Source organism: Cyclopterus lumpus, chromosome 24, assembly GCF_009769545.1.
Source record: "Cyclopterus lumpus isolate fCycLum1 chromosome 24, fCycLum1.pri, whole genome shotgun sequence".
NCBI classification, from domain to species: Eukaryota; Metazoa; Chordata; class Actinopteri; order Perciformes; family Cyclopteridae; genus Cyclopterus; species Cyclopterus lumpus.
In genome coordinates, this window is record NC_046989.1 from 21667935 (window position 1) to 21692182 (window position 24248).

The 24248-nt window shown below is 43.0% G+C and overlaps 1 protein-coding gene across 1 annotated transcript in view; it reads left to right on the forward strand.

The window, feature by feature from the left end:
• The window catches only part of cnih3 (cornichon family AMPA receptor auxiliary protein 3), a 79185-nt gene extending 55444 nt beyond the window's left edge, over nucleotides 1-23741 (forward strand). Inside the window, exons 4-7 of the mRNA XM_034527672.1 lie at nucleotides 13218-13330; nucleotides 15557-15559; nucleotides 23003-23146; nucleotides 23714-23741. Of these exons, the coding sequence (XP_034383563.1) occupies nucleotides 13218-13330; nucleotides 15557-15559; nucleotides 23003-23146; nucleotides 23714-23741 (288 nt within the window). The remainder of the gene's footprint in view (nucleotides 1-13217; nucleotides 13331-15556; nucleotides 15560-23002; nucleotides 23147-23713) is intronic.
• Nucleotides 23742-24248: the final 507 nt, after the last annotated feature.

The window sequence follows — 24248 nt, forward strand, 5'->3', positions numbered from 1 at the left end:
AGATTATTTTAAAAGAGTCCTACGAGCGTCAACGTGACATGTCCTAAATCGGTGGTTCCACAAGCGTCACAGTTTGAAATGTGGGGCCACTGACGTGTTGACCTTGGATGCTACAGATGCTGTAAGACATTGTGTAGATCTTTTGAGTGGTGGTTAAGGGTCTAGGTTTCTGTCTGGTGTGCTTTTCACAAGTGAATCCTATGTATATCTATATTTAATAAACCATAACACATTGACTTTGAGTGTGTGAATGTGCTGCATTAAAGTCAGCTTTGGACAGGAATATCAGAGGCTGTATCTCTTTTCTAAACCCATCTGAGAGGTTTGAACCCAGATTTCTGAAGGTGTCAGTTAGGCAAATCAAAGTGCTCAGTAAGGGTATAAATCTGTCTCATGAAGCCACCCTGCACTGCGGGAGTCTGTGCTTTCATACCTTCTGCCGCTCTGCAAGCTCCACAACCAGGTGTGTGACAGCCAGGAGTCAGCATACCGGGGGAGAAACGGAGGCTGTGAATCTGGTGTGCTTGCCCATCTTTTGTCCCGTTCCCGACTCTTTACTCTTTATTTACTTAATTCCCTCATTAGTTGCAGTATTTGCTCTGTGACCCAGGGGGGTTCGTACTCTGCGTCCCTCAGAGCGTGGCCCCCATGGTATGTCCCATATTGAGACGCTCTCCAGCCTCGTTCTAGCTGTGAGTGAGCACGCTCCGTGGCGGGTGGCCTCGCTAATTGGGAGAGGTTGAAGTCCTGTGAAGCTCAACCTGGAGTGTGGGCAGGAGCTCCTCATTTACCACGTTGCTTCAAGTAGTCTGGGAGCCTCAGCACGGGCGTAAGGGAGGAAAGAAGAGCAAATGAAAGAGGCTGAGCAAAGACACTTCTTCTGAAGAGAGTGACATTGGCTGGAGGGGAAAAATAAGACCATTTCACAACAGAAATGAATGGCTCTAATGTGTACAAAAGAGTTGCTGTCATTGGTGATAAACTAAGTAACTGTACATTCTATATTTCTGATTCAGGTTCTGCTTAGAACATGTTGCCAGCTGATGTTAATACTCCTCTGGATGCAAAAAGGTCTGGTTGTATAGAAGTCTATGAGAAAATGACTCTACTTCTCTCTTGATTTATTCCCTAAACATGAGTTGATGGTCTCATTTAGTAAACTATCGTCCATTTAGAGTCAAACAGACCATAAAGCGGAGTGTGCTTTAGGGCGGAGCTACCTTGTGATTGACAGGTCGCTACCGTTGAAAGAAATTAAGATGGCAACGGCCAAAATTCAGAACTCGAGGTTTCAAAACAACAGTACAACTACGTCTACTTCTTATATACAGTCTATGGTGTCAACTAGAGCATGTCGTCACGAGCCTTCAGTCATACATCTGGTTATTGATCCATTCATTTGGAGGACTCCTGGTTTATGGCTGAGCTAAAAGCACGCCTGGGATGTGTGTGTGCCGAACCTTTTCAATCTCCTTTAGAGAAAACAAATGTCTTTAATTCAATTCAATTCAGTTTATTTTGTATAGCCCAATATCACAAATTACAAATTATCCTCAGAGGGCTTTACAATCTGTACACATACGACATCCCTGACCTTTGACCTCACATCGAATCAGGAAAAACTCCCCAAAAATAACCTTTGACAGGGAAAAAAGGGAAGAAACCTTCAGGAGAGCAACAGAGGAGGATCCCTCTCCCCGGATGGACAGATGAATAGATGTCATGTGACCAGATGAACAGAGTTACAGAGTTACATAAACACATTACATGAATATGACAATGTATGAATGGAACTCCAATCCATGAAACAGAAGGAGGTAGAGAGGAGGGGGGGCGGGGCATCAGCAGGGCCAACGCGGGAGGCCGGTTCACCAGGCATCAGACACCTCCAGGTCCAATGGACCCTATGAGACGTGAAGTCACAACGACTCCGGGGAGGAAGCAGAGTTAATAAGGTGCAATGGAGAGATGTAAATTCATCCATAAGGAGAGAGAGAAGATGAGATAGGTGCTCAGTGTATCCTAAAACATCCCCCAGCAGCCTATAAGCCTATAGCAGCATATCAAGGGGCTGGACCAGGGCAAACCTGATTCAGCCCTAACTATAAGCACTATTAAAGAGGAAAGTCTTAAGTCTATTCTTGAATGAGGTGACTGTGTCTGCCTCCCGGACTGAAAGTGGAAGCTGGTTCCATAAAAGAGGAGCTTGATAACTGAAGGCTCTGGCTCCCATCCTACTTTTTAGGACTCTAGGAACCACAAGTAGCCCCGCATTTAGTGAGCGCAGCTCTCTAGTGGGGCAATATGGTACTACAAGCTCCTTAAGATATGATGGTGCATCACCAATCAAGGCTTTGTAGGTGAGGAGAAGAATTTTAAATGTGATTCTTGATTTTACAGGGAGCCAGTGCAGAGCAGCTAATACAGGAGTCATGTGATCTCTTTTCTTAGTTTTTGTGAGTACACGAGCTGCAGCATTCTGGATCAACTGGAGGGATTTAAGAGACTTATTAGAGCAGCCTGATAATAAGGAGTTGCAGTAATCTAGTCTGGAAGTAACAAACGCGTGAACCAGCTTTTCTGTATCTTTTTGAGACAAGATGTGCCTGATTTTTGAAATGTTACGTAGATGAAAAAATGCAATCCTTGAGATTTGCTTAACGTGGGAGTTAAAGGACAAGTCTCGGTCAAAGATAACTAGAGATTCTTTACAGTGGTGTTGGATGCCAGGGCAATGCCATCTACAGAAACCACATCACCAGATAATTGATCTCTGAGGTGTTCAGGGCCCAGTAAAATAACTTCAGTTTTGTCTGAGTTTAACATCAGGAAGTTGCAGGTCATCCATGTTTTTATGTCTTTAAGACATTCTTGAATTTTAGCAGCTGGTTGGTCTCCTCTGGTTTGATGGATAGATATAATTGAGTATCGTCTGCATAGCAATGAAAGTTTATGCAGTGTTTCCTGATAATATTGCCCAAAGGAAGCATATATAAGGTAAATAAAATTGGTCCAAGCACAGAACCTTGTGGAACTTCGTGATTAACGTTGGTGGTCATTGAGGCTTCATCGTTTACAAATACAAATTGAGATCGATCTGATAAATAGGATTTAAACCAACTTAGTGCGGTACCTGAAATGCCAATCGACTGATCCAATCTCTGTAATAGGATGTCATGATCAATGGTGTCGAACGCAGCACTAAGGTCTAATAATACCAGTACGGAGATGAGTTCTTTATCTGATGCTTTAGGAGGTCATTTGTAATTTTCACCAGTGCTGTCTCTGTGCTGTGGTGTTTTCTAAATCCTGACTGAAACTCCTCAAATAAACTTTTCTGATGTAGAAAGTCACACAACTGATTTGCGACTACTTTCTCAAGGATCTTAGAGAGGAAGGGAAGGTTAGAGATTGGTCTGTAGTTAGCCAACACCTCTGGATTAAGAGTGGGCTTTTTCAGGAGAGGTTTAATTACAGCTACTTTGAAGGAATGTGGTACATGCCCTGTTAGCAAAGACACATTAACAATATCCAACAGAGAGGTGCCAATTAAAGGCAACACATCTTTAAGCAGCCTTGTTGGGATGGGGTCTAAGAGACAGGTAGACGGTTTAGAAGTAGAAACCGTTGAAGACAATTGGTCTAGGTTAATGGGAGAAAAGCTATCCAAATATACACCAGGGCATACAGCCGTTTCCAAGGCCACTCCTCTTGATGACAGATCGGCAGTAGTTTAGTGATTTATTAAACAGAAACTTGGAATAATTCAATTGAATGGACAGACCACTTCACTACAAATGGCGAGGAGGTCTGACCCAGAAAGATAGTGCAACATAGTTTTATACGTCTACAATTATTGATGACATGTTTGCCCCTCATCCCCCCTCTCGCTCCTCGCTCCGCCCCATGGCGTCATGCAGACAGGCCTTGTCTGCCTGACAGATGTCACAGAGGTGAAAGTGGCAAACAGAAAGGCAAAATAGACAATAAAAAGATCAAATATGTATTGTCCCTCTTGGCTGAGATGAGCTGGACTCTGCTTTCAGAGTTCAGTAACACAGTTACACAGAAGAACACTATGATCCATTTCCAATGGCAACAAATGTCCATTGTGTTCATGAATTGTGTTCACCACAAAAAAACACACGGACGCTTTCATGCAGCTCGCTTTAAGGTGATCCACGTGAAAGTGCATCAATCGTGTCATCCAACTCTCGGTGAACGCAAATGAGTTCATTCCACGCAACATTTAAAAAAAGGACATAATAATGTCTTGTTTTTGTGCTTCCTCACCAACTCTACTATGACTTTCTTTCAACAGAAACAATTATCACTTTTTTCCACATACTTGTCTTCCACAGACTAAACTATAACTTTTTTCACATATTATGTGTAACATATTTGTTTTGTTACAATTGTCAAATCAGTAAGTTATATGTTTATTTTGAAACAGGACGTTTTATTTTGAAACAGGAAATGTCTTGTAACTTGTTAGGGGACTTGTAATCAGGAAGTGAAGGAAGAGCATGGCTCAGTTTACAATCCAGTTGAGTCTGCTTGCATCTTATGCCTTTTGATGGCATCGTTGGTATGTATTGATTTGTTTTATTGTTACTTATGATCGCAGATGATTATTTTTGTGACAATGTTTAGGTTGGGAAGTTTTATGCACAAAGTCCATCGAGTCATAGTTAATGACTACTCCGCTATGAATGTTGTTCATATGACAGAATAAATATGAATAAATAGTTGTTATGTTCAAATACAGTGGTTTATAGGAACATATGTGTAAATCAGTAGTAAATACATAAAAGTAGCGGTTAAAAATAAAGCAAGTTATTTCATTGAAGAATCAGTATATTTACATTGTGTGTATGTGTAAGGTTAAAAAGGAAGCATTTTGTTTGTATTCATTATGCCCTTTGTGTGTTTTAGTTTGACTCTTTCTTACGTCAATAAACCTGGACAACAGACAACTGATGTCAGGAAGGAGTTTGTCTAACTTGGTGTATCACGGCACATGAAGGCAGCATCATATTATTATCTCTTTTTTTGTTTTACATATTTTACAATGCCTTTTTTCCACATACTATGATGTTGTTGTTTTGTTCACATACTATTCTACTGTTCTTTCTTTCGACATAGTATCCTGTACTTTTTGTCAACAGAATATCTTCTACTGTAATGAGCTGGACTGCTACTACATCATTAAGCTCTGTGCATGCTGTTGTTTGTATGCGGCTGGAGTGGAAGGCTCAATTCCTGCCGACTCGTTGAATGAAAATGTTTAGATGTCCAAGAAAAAAACCTTTCCAGCCCATCAGAATGTAGAAAACACACAATGATTACATTTATTGTTAAATTATATTGAATAGCAACCTAGTGGAAATAATTTATTGTTGATACTGTCATTAGGTCTTATTTTGATCCATAGTTCGGTCCATATGTATCAACCTACCTCACTAATCAACAACTAACCAGGAATGCTGGAGGTTATTGCTATCTTTGTTGCTCTCGTTTCCACATTCATCCCTTCCTTTCTTTTCCACTCCTATGCAATTCATATATAATTCATGCAGAAATATTGGATTTTGCAGGGAGCACTGGCGGCTCAGCAGACCAAGAGCCAAACTGGAAGTCTACTTTTTGTGGATTTAGATCTGGCTCGTAGTTGTCAAGCAATGCTGCATTCTATCTATCGGACGTGGCTGCAAAAGCTCCGCCTTCAAATTGAATTATTTGTTAAGTCATTGTTTGTTCAGCCAAGGTGGAACTAATTTAAACTCTCCTAATGCATGTGTTCTATTTAGGTATCTTCAGTTTGAGATGCTTTTCAGTGTTATAGCCTTTCGGGAAATGGTTCACACAGTGTAATACAGAAGTGTTTTTCAATGTTCCGTATTTTCACGATGAGAATAGTTTCCCAAAGTTGCCAGTGGGCTAAATGCTCCCTCGGCCCCCAATAGGGTGTCACTTCCACTACTGTCGTAGTAGTTCGTGTCATCAGTGTGCAGCCAGAATAATGGACAGTGTGCAGCCAGAATAATGGACAGTGTGCAGCCACTTGTGTTGATATGAAAGTGGTGAGAATTCTCACTTTCTTTACTGGTTGCTTTTTAAATTAAAAGTTTGGTTCAGATAATAAGTGCAGCTGTTTGTTTCATTTTTATTCTTAAATATCGATAATACAGAGGTCATACAGACGCTGAAGCGCACCTTTGTATCAGGCCAAGGGGCCACTTACCAAGTGTTGGTACTTGTTTGGAAACCAGGTGTTAACTTTAGCAATCCAGCCTTGTGAAGATGTTTGTGATGCTTAAAATGTCATTTATTTTTGCTGGCACAGAGGTGTTGATTCCTCTTTAAGGTAATCTCAGAGGCTCTGGTTTGTAGTGTTGTGTCTTAGTTTAGCCACAGTAGCATACATATGATCGTATGCAGACATTTAGGTCTTCGTTAATGTACACATTCAGTATTGCATCGTTCATCCTGCTGTCAATGTACCAGGCAGCGTGGTCGCAGCTGTTCAAAGTGTTGAAAATATACATTCAATTCTATTCAGTTTATTTTATATAGCCCAAAATCACAAATTACAAATTTGCCTCAGAGGGCTTTACAATCTGTACACATACGACATCCCTGACCTTTGACCTCAAATCGGATCAGGAAAAACTCCCCAAAAAACTGAAAAAAAACCTTTCAGGGGAAAAAAGTGAAGAAACCTTCAGGAGAGCAACAGAGGAGGATCCCTCTCCCCGGATGGACAGATGAATAGATGGGATCAGGACCCAGGACCAGCTTCAGACACCTCCAGGTCCAATGGACCCTGTGAGGCGAGAAGGCACAAAGACTCCGGGGAGGAAGCAGAGTTAATAATGTGCAATGGAGAGAAGTAAATGTGTCCAAAAGTAGAGAGAAAAAAGGAGAGAGGAACTCAGTGTTTCCTAAAACGTCCCCCAGCAGCCTACACATTACCCCCCACGTGAATGCATCCGACCCAGCGGGTCGGATCAGATGGGTGAGGGGGGCGGCCCCCGGGCAACGCAGCCAGAGAAACAGACCTCTAGTCCCAGCTGGGCACATTCCCAGATGTGTCCCTCTGTAAACACACACACACACAGTCTGTGATTGACGGAAGAAAATAGTTGTTTCTGAGATGGTGGAATACAAAATACAGGTTGTCCGTGACGGTAAACAATAATAAACACAGCCACACTCAGTATAATTAGAAAGTGATAAACTGGAACAGACTATAACACAGCTGTCCACACAAATTGTCCTGGGTCGTTTGTGGTCAGACCATTGGAATGAAACTGCAAATAGGACTTCCTACTTTCTGCTCAAGGTCTAAATATCAGACCGTATGGCTGACCTTGAAGAGCCTTCCTGTGAAGTCCACTTCATGGGTTTTGTACCTTTGGAACTTCACATAACGTGGCTTGCCCATGGACCGAGGACATGCCTTTCAATTTGTTCAATTATTGCGGTCGACAGTTGTTTGTTGAAGACTGTCCTCTGGTCTGTGTGACCTGCATGTTTGATGAGCTGCTGATTACACAGGACGAGCCTTGGAGCTATAGAGTCCAAGTCTCAAGCCTTGGAGCTATAGAGTCCAAGTCAAGTCTCAAGCCTTGGAGCTATAGAGTCCAAGTCAAGTCTCAAGCCTTGGAGCTATAGAGTCCAAGTCAAGTCTCAAGCCTTGGAGCTATAAAGTCCAAGTCAAGTCTCAGGCCTTGGAGCTATAAAGTCCAAGTCAAGTCTCAGGCCTTGGAGCTATAGAGTCCAAGTCTCAAGCCTTGGAGCTATAGAGTCCAAGTCAAGTCTCAGGCCTTGGATCTATAGAGTCCAAGTCAAGTCTCAGGCCTTGGAGCTATAGAGTCCAAGTCAAGTCTCAAGCCTTGGAGCTATAGAGTCCAAGTCAAGTCTCAGGCCTTGGAGCTATAGAGTCCAAGTCAAGTCTCAGGCCTTGGAGCTATAGAGTCCAAGTCAAGTCTCAAGCCTTGGAGCTATAGAGTCCAAGTCAAGTCTCAGGCCTTGGAGCTATAGAGTCCAAGTCAAGTCTCAAGCCTTGGAGCTATAGAGTCCAAGTCAAGTCTCAGGCCTTGGAGCTATAGAGTCCAAGTCAAGTCTCAAGCCTTGGAGCTATAGAGTCCAAGTCAAGTCTCAGGCCTTGGAGCTATAGAGTCCAAGTCAAGTCTCAAGCCTTGGAGCTATAGAGTCCAAGTCAAGTCTCAGGCCTTGGAGCTATAGAGTCCAAGTCAAGTCTCAAGCCTTGGAGCTATAGAGTCCAAGTCAAGTCTCAGGCCTTGGAGCTATAGAGTCCAAGTCAAGTCTCAAGCCTTGCCAAGGCCCAAAACCCTGCACATTACAGATGACTAGCATTCTAGTGCATCATACACGCTTCCATGTTGAACGTCTGAAACATTGTTGCAGTTCTTTTACACTCTTCAACAAGGCCGTTTGGGGCTTGCTTTTCACTTCTTTGACGTGCTGTTGTCGGTAAAGTTGTAAGTACTTCTTCGTGCTACTTGGCTGCCGGAGTAAGGCGCCCTGCTTGTACCTTCATCTGAGTGCTGAGGACCATCATGCATTAAGGATTTGAACAAGACGGGAACAGAAAACAGAGAATGTAAAGCTCAGTGTGACTATTCGATTTTTAATGAGCTTTTTGTCCACGTGGGGAGGGGAGTGCGTGTGGGAACTCGCGCCCATGAACTGCATGTATGTAGCATTAGCGTGTGCATGTGTGTGTGCGCAGCTTCCCTGCTGTATGTGTGAAAGCAAATGGATATATTTAGGTTTCGTCTTAGCAGCAGTTTCCTCGTCTCCCGCTGCTGAAGAGCTATTCGTTGAAAGAGTGTTTTTTCTGTTATTAGGAGGCATGTGGCCGTCTGAATAATGCATCCCGAACACCGCCTTGGTAAGGCAGCGTGTGCAGTAATGTTCCAAGGCCGGGCGGTCCAGAAGGCCACCGTAATGCCCCGCACCCCATTAATTATACATGAGTGATGAAGTGGCTTTCTTCGTGAATGACATTAGCTACAGCATGCAGGTGTCGCAGGGATTTGCACGGCAGGCAATTTCTCGGCGGCGTCGTCCAATTGGCCGAAGACCTGTGTAAGGCGGGCGAGCCAGGGTGCGTTGGTTGCGTGCCAGCTCTCGTAGTTGCCAAAGACTGTAAAGTAACAGTCTCTTAAGTTGCCTCGTCTGGCGTTCGATGAATAAAACTCTCTCAAACTGTGTGCGTGTGTGCACAAAGCGTGCGGCTGATGTTTGTGTTTATGAATGTCAATTAATGCCTCATTTCCACTCCCACAGGCATGGCTGGATGTAGATGTATGAACGCCAATAAATATTTTGTTTGCATATGGATACTTGTGCCCGCTCGACAACGCTCGTCCACTCGTTGGACCTGTCGATACAGAGTCTGGAAGTGTCCGTACCACTTACTTCCTCTCGTTCTCTGCACACCTGACTCTTAACAACAATGACGATTGAGGATGATCAAGGACTCATTAATTGAGGTCATGTTGAAAGTGACTTTACAAAGTGCTTCACAATTCAGGATATGGGAACAGGGAGATGACGGTCTCAAATGATTTGAGATTAAGTTTATGAATGGGCCTTTTATAGAATGCTGTGCATCCTGCAAAAAATCTCATCAGCGGAATAAGCAAACAACCTAAATACAACACATACATCCAATATATCTATGGAACATTGATTTGCGCAGCATTAAATGTTACATATTGTGCTCATATTCAGGTCCATACTTGGTATTGTTGGGGGTTTCTATTGAACATGTTTACAAGCTTCAATGTTTAAAAAAGACATAATTTATCTCATATCGTCCGCACGCCTTTACAAAGGTAGTTCTCAAACCGTGGGCGTAGGACGGGGCCCACATCCGATTAGCTCGTTGGATCACATGTTTTCTGATCGAGGCGGTCCACAAACAAACAGACTGAGTTGTCTCATTTCACAGGTTGTGGGTCAGTAGACACACTCCAGAAACCCCAAATATATGTGCACAAGCACTGAAAAGCACTTTTTCATGATATGGCCCTTGTCATATAACAAAGTAGATCCGTAAAAAAACAAAACTGGGTGTCGTTAGATTGAGAACAGTGTGGAATTTGAAAGGAAGCAGAAGTTGAGAAGTAACTGCACAGATAGCTTCCCTTGGCTTCTTTTCTGATGAAACAGCTTTTTGTAGATCCCACTCTGTTCAGATAAGAGTGTCATTTCTCCATGATTGCACCGCTCAAGACATAGAGCCAAGTTCGGCTTAAAAAATACTTTTTCTTCTCCTTTCTTTATAAAGAAGACGTTTTACCAGGGGCCGATTGTGATGCGTGTCCATTTGGAGATATAATTCATAGAAAACAGATGGACTCAGCTTTTCACGCTCATAGTTATTCACTCATCTCTTCTTCCATTATTCCAAAGAGACTTGTGCTGCTGCTAGAAATGTACAATCAGATATTTGGAGTTTGGAGCCTTAATGAACTGATTTTAAACTGAATGTGTGAAATACAGTGGAGGCTGCTTTATGTTGCATGTGGATAAGCAGCAGACCTCTCCAGTGATGACTATGCTTTTTAAGTGTGCTTCATCACTGTTTTTTCTGTTTTCTTTGTGCGTATTGTTATCTACATTTCTGGCATCTCCCTATCTTCTCGCTCTCAGCACTTCAAAAGTGCTCTCTTTCTGCTGTAATGCATGCTTTTCTTCAAACGTGTACTTTCATAGCGATAAGGATGGATTTCTCAACAATGCTCGAGACAAGAACGGATATTAAAGTAACGGGGGGGAGATGCATGAGCCCGCCTGTCCTCATTCCAAGGATGCCAAATACCAACGCTTGGTCAGAGATCCTTGGCATCTCTATACCGACGTGCAAGGCAACCTTTAGCGTCTGTCCACATTAAATCACATGACGACAACGTCACGTTAATTATGTATTATTATAACCCAAACCGTGATGTTTTGTTTTTTCTCACCTGCACCAAATATTTTTGTTGCGTTAACGCAACTGCGACCTATTCATTCACTGCATGCACATCTGTATTTTACCCTTCACATAACGTAGTATTGTTTCCAAGCACTTAAGTCAAAAATGTACTTACTATTGTATAAGTGACGTAGTCCTTGAGAACCAGACCGGACATTATTCCTGGCTATTGCAATTGATTTGGTGCATATGACTAAGAATAACATTTGCTGCACCAATTCATATTCTCATCATAATGATGGATAAAATGACAATGTTAAGTTTGATTTTAAAAGATGGCACTCATTGAGACAAACCCATAAAGAATTATCAATTCACTTTAGATCTTTGACACTTTTTAACGTCTTACTAATCTCATCTCATTGTTTTAGCTTCATGGCTTGCAAGCTCACTGTTTCGGTTCAGTTCTTATCAAACTTTCTCCAGCAGCCAAAAGCATACCTGCAAACTCTTAAGGGGTGAAAAAGGTGACACCGAGGGGGGTAGTTCACATAGCAGTAAACCATGTTTGGTCACCACATCCACGTCATTTAATGAAACCTCAAGTTTTTATAACTACGGTCTTTTTGATTGTTCTGACCAACATTCTAAACTGATCTGATTAAGAACATAGATTGCACCGAAACACGTACGGTAATAATAATAAACATGTTGGACATGTCTCCTGACTTGATGCCATGTCTCCCCAGTGATCACTTGCTGTGAGTGAGCGCTGGGGAGCCCCGCCCTCTTGCAGTCAATGGAGCGGAACAGTGAGTGCGCTATTTTAATGAAGTATCAATACAAAAAATATGCAAAATCGAATTGTTTTTAATGTACGGGTACCTTTTTAGTATCGATACACTATGCAACATTACAGCAGTAGATGTTGCGGGCTGACATTCAAGCTAACCCTAACCCCCCAATGAAGACGCTGTAGACATCTTAACGCTGACTCGACACGTCACATCAAAGATGTTTTATTGCTGGTAGCGCACAGTGTTTTTATCCAAAAGCAGAAGACACAGTTAGCAGCTATGTTGAACATAGTGGAGCATGTATCAGCTAAAGACCCAATAAAAAGGAGTTATAATTAACATTTGTTCAGTGGCCACAAACAAAAACTCAAAATAAGTGCTACTATTGCTCCATGTCTGCTGGATGTCTACACAGGCAACGGTTTGCTAACTAAAGTGAACACAACAGTGAAAGTATTAGTTATATTTTATTTTAATTTAATATAATAAAATATAGTGTAACGATATCACAAGTGGAGAATAGTTATAGATTTGAGGATATAATGTCACTTACAAAGCAATATCTATCCTATTAGCTAACATTAGCTCCATACACTACTGGTCAAGTATAGAATACTACTCTATGGATTTAGGCAATTTGTGCAGCTAGTGTCACTCATTTAATGCCACAGACTTTGCCGCAGCTATGCAGCCGTTAAAAATGAAATAAATCTACGCTCGTAACATGCTGTGCGGCCGAGCTTTGTATTCGCCGAACTGGGTGCAAGGGTACGAAATTCCAACTTCTGTTATTATGGAACTGCACAAATGAAAGCTTTTTCTAACTTACTTTAAATGTTTGCTTTTGGAGAAGAATAGCGGGCGTTGGTGCTTGAGGGGGGGAGGCGTCACAGGTCTCACACACATTGTCCCCCTTTGCAGTTTGCCATGAGGTTGTCTTGCTTCCTGCATTCGGAGGGCCCGACAGTTATTATGATAACGATGGAGCCCTGCCATCGGTGTGTGCAGCCCATTGTGAAGCTAAGCTCCCCATAATGTAGATGAGGGAGGGGGGGCATTTGGAATGCTTGCAGATAGACAGATTTGCAGTGGCTAAATATAGGCTAGGCTAAGGATTTGAATGCTAATGATGCTACTTGAGATGTTTTCTGACACCTGGGGGCATTAAAAATGGTAATGTAGCATCTGCTAACCAAAAGGCCCTTTAGTTAAGTTTAAAATAGCGTTGCTTCATTCAGTTCTTTTATTTGTGCAAATGCCATTCAAACAGAATCAGCATTTAGTAACACCAATGCAATAATGGAGCAGAAGAATAAGTGTTGGTGTCTGACTCTCTGCTTATAGATGTTGAAGTCATTTGGCTCCATATGTGATTTAAGTCTGAATAAGCGGTTGTTCTAAACCCTCTTCCCTCTGACTCCTCCCCATTCCTCCCCTGTCTCCTGGTCCTCTGCGTCCCGTTCTAGTTGGTACTACCAGAGTACTCCATCCATGGACTCTTCTGCATTATGTTCCTGTGTGCCCAGGAGTGGCTGACGGTGGGCCTCAACATCCCCCTGCTCTTCTACAACACGTGGAGGTGACTATGCAATCTATCGCATGTGTGTATGTGTTCTTGTACTTACTACATAGTGAGGACCAACAGTGTTTAACCGGCAGTGAGGACATTTTTGGAAAGTGAGGGCATTTTGGTCGGTCACCACTTCTGTTTGAGGGTTAAGGTTTTAAGTAAAGGCTCAGGTTACAATTAGGGTTAGGTTTGGGGTTCGGTACTTAGTTGTGATTGTTAAGGTTGGTGTAATTATTAGATCAGATTCGATATACTTTATTCATCCCCAGAGAGACATTTCTTTGAAGCAGCAGCAAGCATGTTTACAATATATATACAATAGAATAAAATTAAATAGTACATTTAAGAATTTAAATCATAAAGAAAATGAAAGTGTATATAAAGTATATAAAGTGAAGCGGTGCAAGGGTTATTGATGTTGTTCAATTTGAGGAGGATCTAGCCAGAGGTGATTTAGCCCCACGGCGCCCAATTCGGCGCCGATTTACATATTATAGTTAGACTTTGTAAAACATCACAATAAACATTAGCAAATATATTGATGTTATACATCAAATTAAACAAGAGAACTTGGGCTACAAGACTCAGTAAGCCATTTTCACACAACTCAAACACAAACTGAAAGAATTATGAAAATATCATAATCATAATTTTGTCAGGAGTCAGCCCACTCAGCACATTTACGGAATTAGCAACCCGTAGCTCGGTGCTATCAGAAAAAGCCAGATAGCAAAACGCAAGAGGACTCCACACAGATTCTAAATATCTTTTCAAAATCCTTCTGCACCAAAGCATCACTTATATGAGCCAAAGAACACAGCAACATGAATCGCTTTAGCGCTTACAGTCACAAATGTTGCTTATCATTGGCTTTTTTAAACATTTTTAATCATTTTTCTTCTAATCAACAAAGACTGCTATATTTGGATTTATTGAACACCATAAGTAATATAAAAGTGAAATATATGCCCAAATGCTCATTTCGCCTAATTTATCTGTACTAAAACCTCTCTAACTTTGTTCTACTTTACTTATTCAAAGTCAAACTTTGCAGAGAGACTGTTCCCATAGTGTGCTATGATCTCGGATGTGCTTTGCTGTTTCTGTGCACCTTTCAAAGAGATAATCATCCTGAAAGTGCTTATTTTTCAAGGCGAACCTGGAAATTCAATTGTTGCTGTCTTTCATCTTTATTTACTCTTAACCAGTAACATATATACTAATATGTACACATCTGAACAGAAGCCCACTTGGTTTGCCTTTATTATAACACCAACATTATTCAAATAGCCTTTGTGGTTGCAGAGCTACACCCTTTATAGTTTGGGTATGATATTTCGAGCAGAAACCTAGAAAATAGCTTGGGGCTTAAAAGGTTAAAGTCTTATTGCAGTGGTCAGGAATGTTCTCCTGTATCGGGAATGTTCTCCTGTATCGGGAATGTTCTCATGTATCAGGAATGTTTTCCTGTATCGGGATGTTCTCCTGTACCAGGAATGTTCTCCTGTATCGGGAATGTTCTCATGTATCAGGAATGTTTTCCTGTATCGGGATGTTCTCCTGTACCAGGAATGTTCTCCTGTATCGGGAATGTTCTCATGTATCGGGAATGTTTTCCTGTATCGGGAATGTTCTCCCGTATCAGGAATGTTCTCATGTATCAGGAATGTTCTCCTGTATCAGGAATGTTCTCATGTATCAGGAATGTTCTCATGTATCGGGAATGTTCTCCTGTATGAGGAATGTTCTCCTGTATCGGGAATGTTTTCCTGTATCGGGAATGTTCTCCTGTATCGGGAATGTTCTCCTGTATCGGGAATGTTCTCATGTAGCGGGAATGTTCTCCTGTATCGGGAATGTTCTCCTGTATCGGGAATGTTCTCCTGTATCGGGAATGTTCTCCTGTATCTGGAATGTTCTCCTGTATCGGGAATGTTCTCCTGTATCGGGAATGTTCTCCTGTATCTGGAATGTTCTCATGTATCGGGAATGTTCTCCTGTATCGGGAATGTTCTCCTGTATCGGGAATGTTCTCCTGTATCTGGAATGTTCTCATGTATCGGGAATGTTCTCCTGTATCTGGAATGTTCTCCTGTATCAGGAAAGTTCTCCTGTATCAGGAATGTTCTCTTGTATCAGGAATGTTCTCCTGTATCAGGAATGTTCTCCTGTATCTGTCCTTGTGAAGCGGAGCTGAAGCAGTCTGTTGGAGAACGTGCTCCGCTGTCTCTGCAGTAGGTGGTGGAGAGGGTGGTCCGGGTTCTCCAATATAGACAATCATTTCGTGTCCTCCTCAGTTTAGTGAGTCGGTTGGTGTCAAGGACTAGGCAATGTGTTATTATATCAGGGTCCTCACAAAGATAAAAGTACAGGGTTATCTGTGCGTGCGTGTGTGTGTGTGTGTGTGTGTGCGTGTGTGTGTGTGTGTGTTTTGTGTCTCCAGTTGGAACGAATGGGCTTGGGTCCAACAGTCACAGACAGAGTAGGAAGCAGCATTGTTCACGTCAAAATATATATTTATTAGGTTGCATAGAAGGGCAGAATCATCCCTAGACAGCCTGGTCTCTTAAAAATGTACACTCCTATACAACAGAACTGAATTGTTAATTATAAGGGAAACTTATTTTTCCCAGATTACATTTTCTTTTGACATGTCACAAATACGTTTCTAATCATATTCCACCCAGGTCCCCCTTGTGGGAATGTTTGTGTTCTGTGTAAAACTAAAAGTCAATGGTTGACGTTCTTAACCTAAATAATGCAATGTACAAACAACCAATGCTCATTTAAACCTTGATGTTTTAATAAGCCGTTTAAATTTACAACATTATTTACGTGTTTGAAACTGTGACCGTTATCCAGGAGAAAATGTGTTTCCCTCGAAGAGTAAATGAGAATGCAATTTAGTTGTATTTGACTGTAATTTAGTAAGAGACATGGTTGGACCTGACACTGGAAAATGTAAATAAACATTTTTTTACTAAAACGGCTAATCTGAAAGAAGTTACTAAATTGTTTATTTTCAAACAGTAAAGCTCGACTTGTACTACATTTCTCTTATTTCTCTTACTGTGACAACAAATCCATGAAAGATCAAAAGCAATAGTCCCGTCTCTTCATACCTTAGGACTGCTCTACCTTTGTTAAGGCTCTCAGCTCCAAGCCCATTGTTTCCTAAAGTAGACAGTAATAGAAATATACTGGATATTTGGATGTTTTAATTATGTGAAGTGTCTTTGAGTACTATGAAAAGCGCTATATAAATTAAATGCATTATTATTATTATTATTACTGTATAATTTCATTTTAAGAAGGACACTCTTTCCAGAGAGAGAAACAAGTGGGTACTTTAGTTTCGAGCAAGAATTACTCAGACGGGAGAAATCTGTTTGAGTGTGTGTTCATGGTACCAAAGGCACGTCAGCGTTGATGTCTTTTTAATAGCTATTGGTTAACCAAGGAGCGCTTTGGCACGGGGGGAGAAGATATATCAGGATTGGGATATATGCCATGCACATGTTTAATTGAAGCTTGCAAGTGTCTTGTGTTAATTCCTGAGGATGTACACAACCAATGTTCTGAAGGAAAAAAAAGACAGCATATCAGTGTCCAACACATCTCAAGGCAATGTCTGAAAAATTGGTCAACAGTCAGTGATCTTCAGATTTCCTTTGCCAGTCCTTCTTTGTCTCTTTCCCTCTTTGTTGCGGTTCGTTCTGCCGGGTCGGTGTTAGACGTAGACTGCTGCAGCCTGATTGGTTTAAGATCATGAGCTCAGCTGTTGAAGTTACAGGCTGAGAGAAGAGGCGAATAGAGGAGAGCCAAAGAGAGCGCAAGAAAATAAAAAAACATCTTGCTGTCTCATTAATTGTAGACTGTGCCAGATGCCCAGGGGCTCAAGATGCTGCTTCCTGCACAGCAGAGAGAGAGAGAGAGAGAGAGAGAGATTTGATTTTACAAAAACTTTATTTCTACATAGAACAATACGAACATACAGACACACTACCTAACTACACCCAACAAACAAAAACCCTCAACACCCTTTGTGTCCCTGAGAGGTGGTCCTGAGACCCCACTCAGTATGGAGTCGGGAGTTTCCTCTTCTTCCACCCTCCTGCAGCATCTCCTTCTCATCCTCCTCCTCCTCCTGCAGCATCTCCGTCCCGTCTTTCTCCTCCTCCTGCAGCCTCTCTGTCCCGTCCTTCTCCTCTTCCTGCAGCCTCTCCGTCCCGTCCTCCTCCTGCAGCCTCTCTGTCCCGTCCTCCTCCTCTTCCTGCAGCATCTCTGTCCCGTCTTCTTCTTGCATCATCTCTCCTTTTTCCTCGGAGCAGGGCAGCCACCGCCGCCTCTGGAAGTCTCTGCAGGACCTCCTCACACTCCCTTATCTCTCTCTCCACATTCTGCGCTATCTTCCTAAGTCTGTAGCCCTCTTGCTTTGTAAAGCTTGTACCTGCTTCACCGGCCATGTGGTGCCTAATGGACCTAGCGAGCCTCGGCATGTCCGAGAAGTGGTTGTCTATCACCACCCTCTGGTTCTTGGTCCTGATAAGATACCCCCTTATCCTGCCCACGCTGTATACTCCTGGCCTCTCCTCCTCCTCCTCACAGGAGTCACCCTCAGCATCTGAGTAGGAGTCCTCCTCCAAAACGGCCTCAGACTCCTCCTCCCCTTTGCCCGAAGCCCCCTTCTTAGCCTGCAAGCTTTCCTCATCCTCCCTACTCTTCCTCTTCAGACGGTGAGCCTGACTCTTCTCCTCGTCCACCTCCATGCCAACCTCACCGTTTGCCAACTCGACCTCAGCCTCCTGCCCACGTTTATCCCTCCCTGCCCCCTCATCTTCCACCTGCTGGACCACCTCTGCCCCTTCCTCCTCCACCTGCTGCACCCCACCTCGCCCCTCCGTGCCCCCCCTCAGCACCCCACATCCCCCCTTTGTGCTCCCCTCCCGTGCCCCACATCCCCCCTCCCGCCCCCCACTTCCCCCCTCCGTGCCCCCCACTTCCCTCCTCTGTGCTCCCCTCCTGCACCCAACCCGCCTCCTCCCGGCCTCCCTCCTTGTCCCCTCCGTCCTCCCGGCCTCCCTCCTTGTCCCCTCCGTCAACCCGGCCTCCCTCCTTGTCCCCTCCGTCCTCCCCGGTGTCTCTCTCGGTCGGGTTCCCCTCGGCGCCGTCCTGTCCACCAGATGTCTTCTGAGGACAGGCCCTGCTCTGGTGTCCCTCCCTCCCACAATTAAAACACCTCGTCGTCTGACGTTGCAAAAATGACATATAAAACCCCCTCCACTCTCACTCTGAATGAGGTGTTCAGGGCCCCGTTCCTGTCGTTGAGGACCATGACCAGCTGTCTCCGGTGAGACACCACGTGTCTCTGGAGCTGAGACCTAAACCCAGAGGACAGCTTCCTCACCTGGGAAATAACCCTCCCGTACCTGGACAGTTCCCCCACCAAATCCTCGTCCTTCACGAACGGAGGAACATTGGACACCGTCACTTTAACCGCCGGTGTGTACAGAGGAGAGACGGGCACGTGCGTGTCGGACACCACGACTCCGCTCTCCACCACCGCGTCGGCCTTACTCACGCTGTCCAGGAAGATGACCACGGCTTTGTTCATCCGCGCTGCGGACTTCACGCTGCCGTGGCCGACCAGCACCCCCACCGCGAGGCTGCAGTCCTCCACCGAGCACGGGAACCCGGGTACAAGTCGGATCCCGTGTCTCCTGGATAAGTGCTGCAGCTCCATGCTAGTGGTTAGCACGGCGAGCAGCGCGCGCTGCTCGGCTGCACACCGACACAAACACACAAACACACACACACTACACCCGCCAACCCACACACACAACCCCGTGAAACCTACACTCCGCTACCCGCTCTCATACCCCACACTACCCGGTGAAATAACGAGAATAGAGTGCAAAGTGAAGGAGGAAATGGTGGGAGGCAGGAGTGAGTGATAGGAGAGAGATCTAATATTGACAAGGTGATTCAGAGGAGAGTGTGAGATGTATGGATGGGTGTGTGTATAGGCACACTACTGCCATGTGATGCTCTGCAGGGTTCTGGGTGTTGCTGGTGAGGAAGGGGGCTGGGGTTCTGCTTTAAGAGGCCAGAGTTACAACGGTGAGAAAAGCTTGAGAAATGTGCCTTGTGAACTTGTGAAGGATGTCTTGATCACTGGAAACCCTACTTGAAGGACTCTGCAAAGGTCCATGACAGCTTGTGGAGTTATGTGGCGCACGAAGGCTTCCCACTTCACTCTGGTGCTATGTAGTTATGAAGCAACGCTGATATTTCTCGTATTTATTCCCCAAGATATTCAATTGCTTTTCTATTGATTTTGTTTTTCTTGACAAATTGAAAAATGACATAAAAAATGTATCTTTTCAGAAAGAATGTCCTGGTTACTGCGTTACGTTTTCAAAGCAACTAATTGTTCATTATGGAGTACTTTTACACAACAGATGTTCACAGTGAGGTCTGCTCATTGTCCAGAACAGAGGTTTTCAAGACTATGAGGTGCCAGGACTGATGAAGGGGGAGTAACGTGAGGTGAATGTGCATGTCACCGTTCCAGACACAACAGGAAGTTAGTTATTGTAGTGTGGCCCTCTGATTAGGATCGCTCACCAACATGTTTAGGAGCAGGTAATGTACAGCTCATGGAGGTTTGAAGAATAACTTTGGTTTTTTTTCATCCTTTGCGTGTTTTTGTGTCCAAGTGACTAATGGATACAACGCTTTTTAAATATGGTCCAGTATTGCAGTAGACCTCTGCAATATGACAGCCGCGCCAATGTGACCTTATGTCCAATGAAGGTGCTTGTTCATGCCACTAACAGGATCACAAGAGTCTGAGAACATTATTAAACTACCTCACAGAAGTATAAAATATACTTTACCTTTCCTTTGATCTGGTTGTTATTGTGTTTGAGTACCGCTCAAAGCCCCCTTTTGTTTTATAGATTTTTTACATTGCAGCCCATTTAGGGGTCGCTGTCTGCGGTGTTCTCAACACTGGCCCAAGTCCCGAAATGTTTGCCCGCATCAGTCACTTTGACACAAACATGGGAAAATAGGTTCCAGGTTGAAAAATACTAACGTTACCCTCCTTTGAATAATCATGTATGGACCTCTCAAAGCCCGTATCAGCTGTCACTTGGATGTACGGGCCAACCCTGATGTCTCCACTGACCCTCAGACGAGAGGACAAATAGTAACTACCTATGTTTAAAGTGGCTCACAGTGAGCAACATGCAGACTATAAGCCAGGCCTTAGTAGTGGAACCTTAATTAGGCCAATATATCGTCTGCAATGATGTAACAGTGGTCCATTAATGTTCCATGTTTATTAAAAGAATACGTTTATACCAGACTTAAAGCTCTCAATGTGTGTGGGGGGGTGTGTGGATGGGTAGAGGGAAATGCCAAGAGTGTCTGGCCATATAATGCTGTAGATTTTCAAAATGCTTTAGTTGTCAGCTACATTATTTTCACGGTGTGTGTCTGTGTGCGTGTTCTTTTTTGTTGTGAGGACCAGTACGTTTTTAACCACAGTGAGGACATTTAGTCTGGTCCGGTCTAAATGTCTGTGTGTGTCCACACTGAGCATCTCTTTATGTGAACCAAAAGGTGTCAATAGTGCTTTGTTGTTGTTGATGACACATTATTAGCTAATTGTATGTAGCTGATCGTTAACTGTTAGCTAACCTAAATCCATCACATGTGCATGTATGTTTGGTGGAAATACATGGGAAGTATATTCATTACGAAGCCCTTCTGTCACATTCAGAGTACATCGAGATTCATTTTCAAGCGCATTGTTGAAGTTCTCATACAAGCATGAGTCATCTAATTGACCAACTGAATGAGTAAATATACATTGTAATTCATTTAATGTATGCTCATTTCACAGTTGTGAAAGAAACATTGTACATGTATGAACATGCATAAACCACATGTCGGCGAACAGACCACATGCTTAATGATGGCAGCTTCCTGGGTGAACTACATTACCCATCATACCATGCACAACATTTAAATGTTTAAATGAGTGCCACTAAAGGCTCCCACTATATCAATGGAACTGGTCTGGTGCATTAATATACATGCATCCATTAATACAGAATCATGTTAATTTGTGTCAGCTCTGGGATCCATAAAAAAACAATTTCCCCCTATAAAAGGTAACGAGGCATTCGTGAATCGGTACATAACAGCTGCCCTCGTCCTGTTTTCTTATGGTGACTTTCCTTGAGTGATCATTTTCTGTACGACATATTTTTCCATTTCTGAATTCTACCAGGCCCACAGAAAGAAGTCTCCCTGGGATGTCAGAGCTCCAGGAATCATCCTACAATTCCCCAAACCTACTCTGTTATTAATTACCACCAGGTTGTTCTCTTTGTATCTTCATTTTACGCAGCTTTAAGAGGGAGCTGGTTGTGTTTACAAATATTGATTATGCTAAGCATAGCAATAACGCATGCTGATTTAAATCAGAAGGTGATAAATGGTTGTAATTGGAAACGGGATAACATTATTCATTGGAAATGCATCATAAAGAGTTATTGTAAATCATAGTTTGACTCACTTTTATGCAAAGTAGTTGGAGGTGTAATTCACTTACTGAGCTGAGTGGATTTAGATGAATAAACCCCCGCCCTGATACCATGAGAACCACATACGTGACATGGGTGAAAATATATTTGAATATGCATTGAGATACTTAATCAGACACGAGATAAGTCAAACCATCGTAATATGCTTACGTTATTCTGCTATTAACTCGGCAGACGTTATTTTGTGATTAAGTCACGGGAAATCTTACCATTACTTTTCCTCTGTTTTCCACTTCCATAATGCCTCAAATGGCAGTTTTCATAATGATTGAAATACCAAAGACATTTCCAAGCTGTGGCAGTCTTTGTAAATATTGTCTTCAACAATGTTCCCTGCACACACACACGGTTCCACGCAGACCGATATCTGTGAAATAAGAAAAAATATAGGCAGAAGCATAATATATTATATTCCTATCCTAAACGTTTATCAATAAGTAACCCTCAAGATAATTATCTTGATATAATAAAAAAAAAAGGAAAAGAAAAACCTATATTTCATTCACACCAAAAATAGCTTTATAAACAATTCTTTTAAAAAACAAAAATGAGTTACACATTCTTACATTTATGTTAGCATTGCTCCATAATTTAACTCTTACAAGAGAGATACATCTTTTAATCTACTTGAACATTGGTCTTCTGGATGTTACCCCTACCTAGACACTAGCATAGCTTCTTCTAACATCACTATCATCATCTGATGAGGTCATACTTGGCTTTCAAAGTAATGCTAGTTTACTAAAACACCGTTGTACGCTAACATTTTCCGCCAGTGTTAGCGCAAATAAAGACAGTATTAAATATATTCCTTTACTTTTATTAAATTATTAAACAACTGTCCAGGAAACGGGTATAGCAAACCATACATTTTCACTAACAACATATTCAACAACTTCACCCACATCTGCGGCATGATGCTGTCCCCCTAACTCGTCATGCCATCTTTTTCCATACCATCTCCTTCCCAATTTTCTCCCATCATCTCCTCCCCTCCTCCCCCCTCCCCTGGGGTCTGGAACGGGTCAACTACCCGCGGTGTGGTCTTTGCCCTCTGTGGTAGGTACTTCCATTCCCCAACGGACACGAAGGAGCTGCTCTACGACCCGGCGTCGGTGATGAACGGCGACACGCTCAAGTTCTGCATGAAGGAGGCCTGGTGCAAGCTGTCCTTCTTTGTCCTATCCTTCTTCTACTATCTCTACTGGTGAGCGTGGGGCAAGAGTTATATAATGTGAAGACATTACATTAATCGGATTGCAACAGAGAGTCAAACACATTCAAAACAAACCAAAGCTTCCTAAAACAAATAGATATTTGACCAGATGGGGGAATGGTGAAAATGTAAAACTTTCACATTTTCAAAAATGACCACTCACATCATATGTTTGTTCCCCAACCCTATTTCTATCACATGGTTATTGCACGGTCTGATTTCTCAGCCCCCATGAAACAGTGAGTGCAAATCACTGAATAAAGTAACCATTTCTCTGGCAATCGCATGCAAGTCCTCCCACTGATCTGTGAGGTTTACTATGAGGCCCACTACTGCTAATGCATGTGATGTGGAGAGAAGGTGATTCTTTACTTCATTGGCATAAAACTGCTGCACCTTGATACATGTTGATTATTCTGTGCTTTGTGTGTCTAGTGTTTTTACTAAAATGTTCTGCTGTTACGTGATAATAATGCACACAATGTTCCTGTCCTTCTCTAATAATGCTGTTATTAATCACTCCGGATTCTTGTTCCATGTGTCATGTGGGTGCTGCAGTGTGTGGAACCTGGATATATCCCTCTAATAGGTCTTATCAATGGAAACACTTGAAGGTACAATCCTTTTTTTTTTACACCTTTTATTCTCTGGTAGTAAATGGAGAAAGAATCAAGTTCTTAAAATATTCTTAAAGTTACTACAAGGAACTTTTATGAAACAGTCTAAATTAACATGGATGCCTCTCTATGACCTATGTACTAGTTAGTCTCAATGCCTGTCATCGGCTTCGATTCCCCTCGATATCAGGTGTAGCGATTCACGGCACGGTTCACCAGAAACTCCTTCTGCTCACACTCAAGCGGGCCCTCCAGCAGCTCCCAGCCCACCGCGAACAGTCCTCGATCCGGCTTCGCAGTCGGAGCCCTGGATGGCGGTCCTCCTCCACCGGCCCCCGGATGATCCAAATGGCACCAGCGACAAAGACAAAGCGGTGTTCAGGGAATTCTTCCCGTGGTCCAGGACGACCTGTACATTGACTTCGGCTGGAAGTTCCACCGTGCGCTGGTTCCCAGGGTATGGAGAGCAGCTGCAG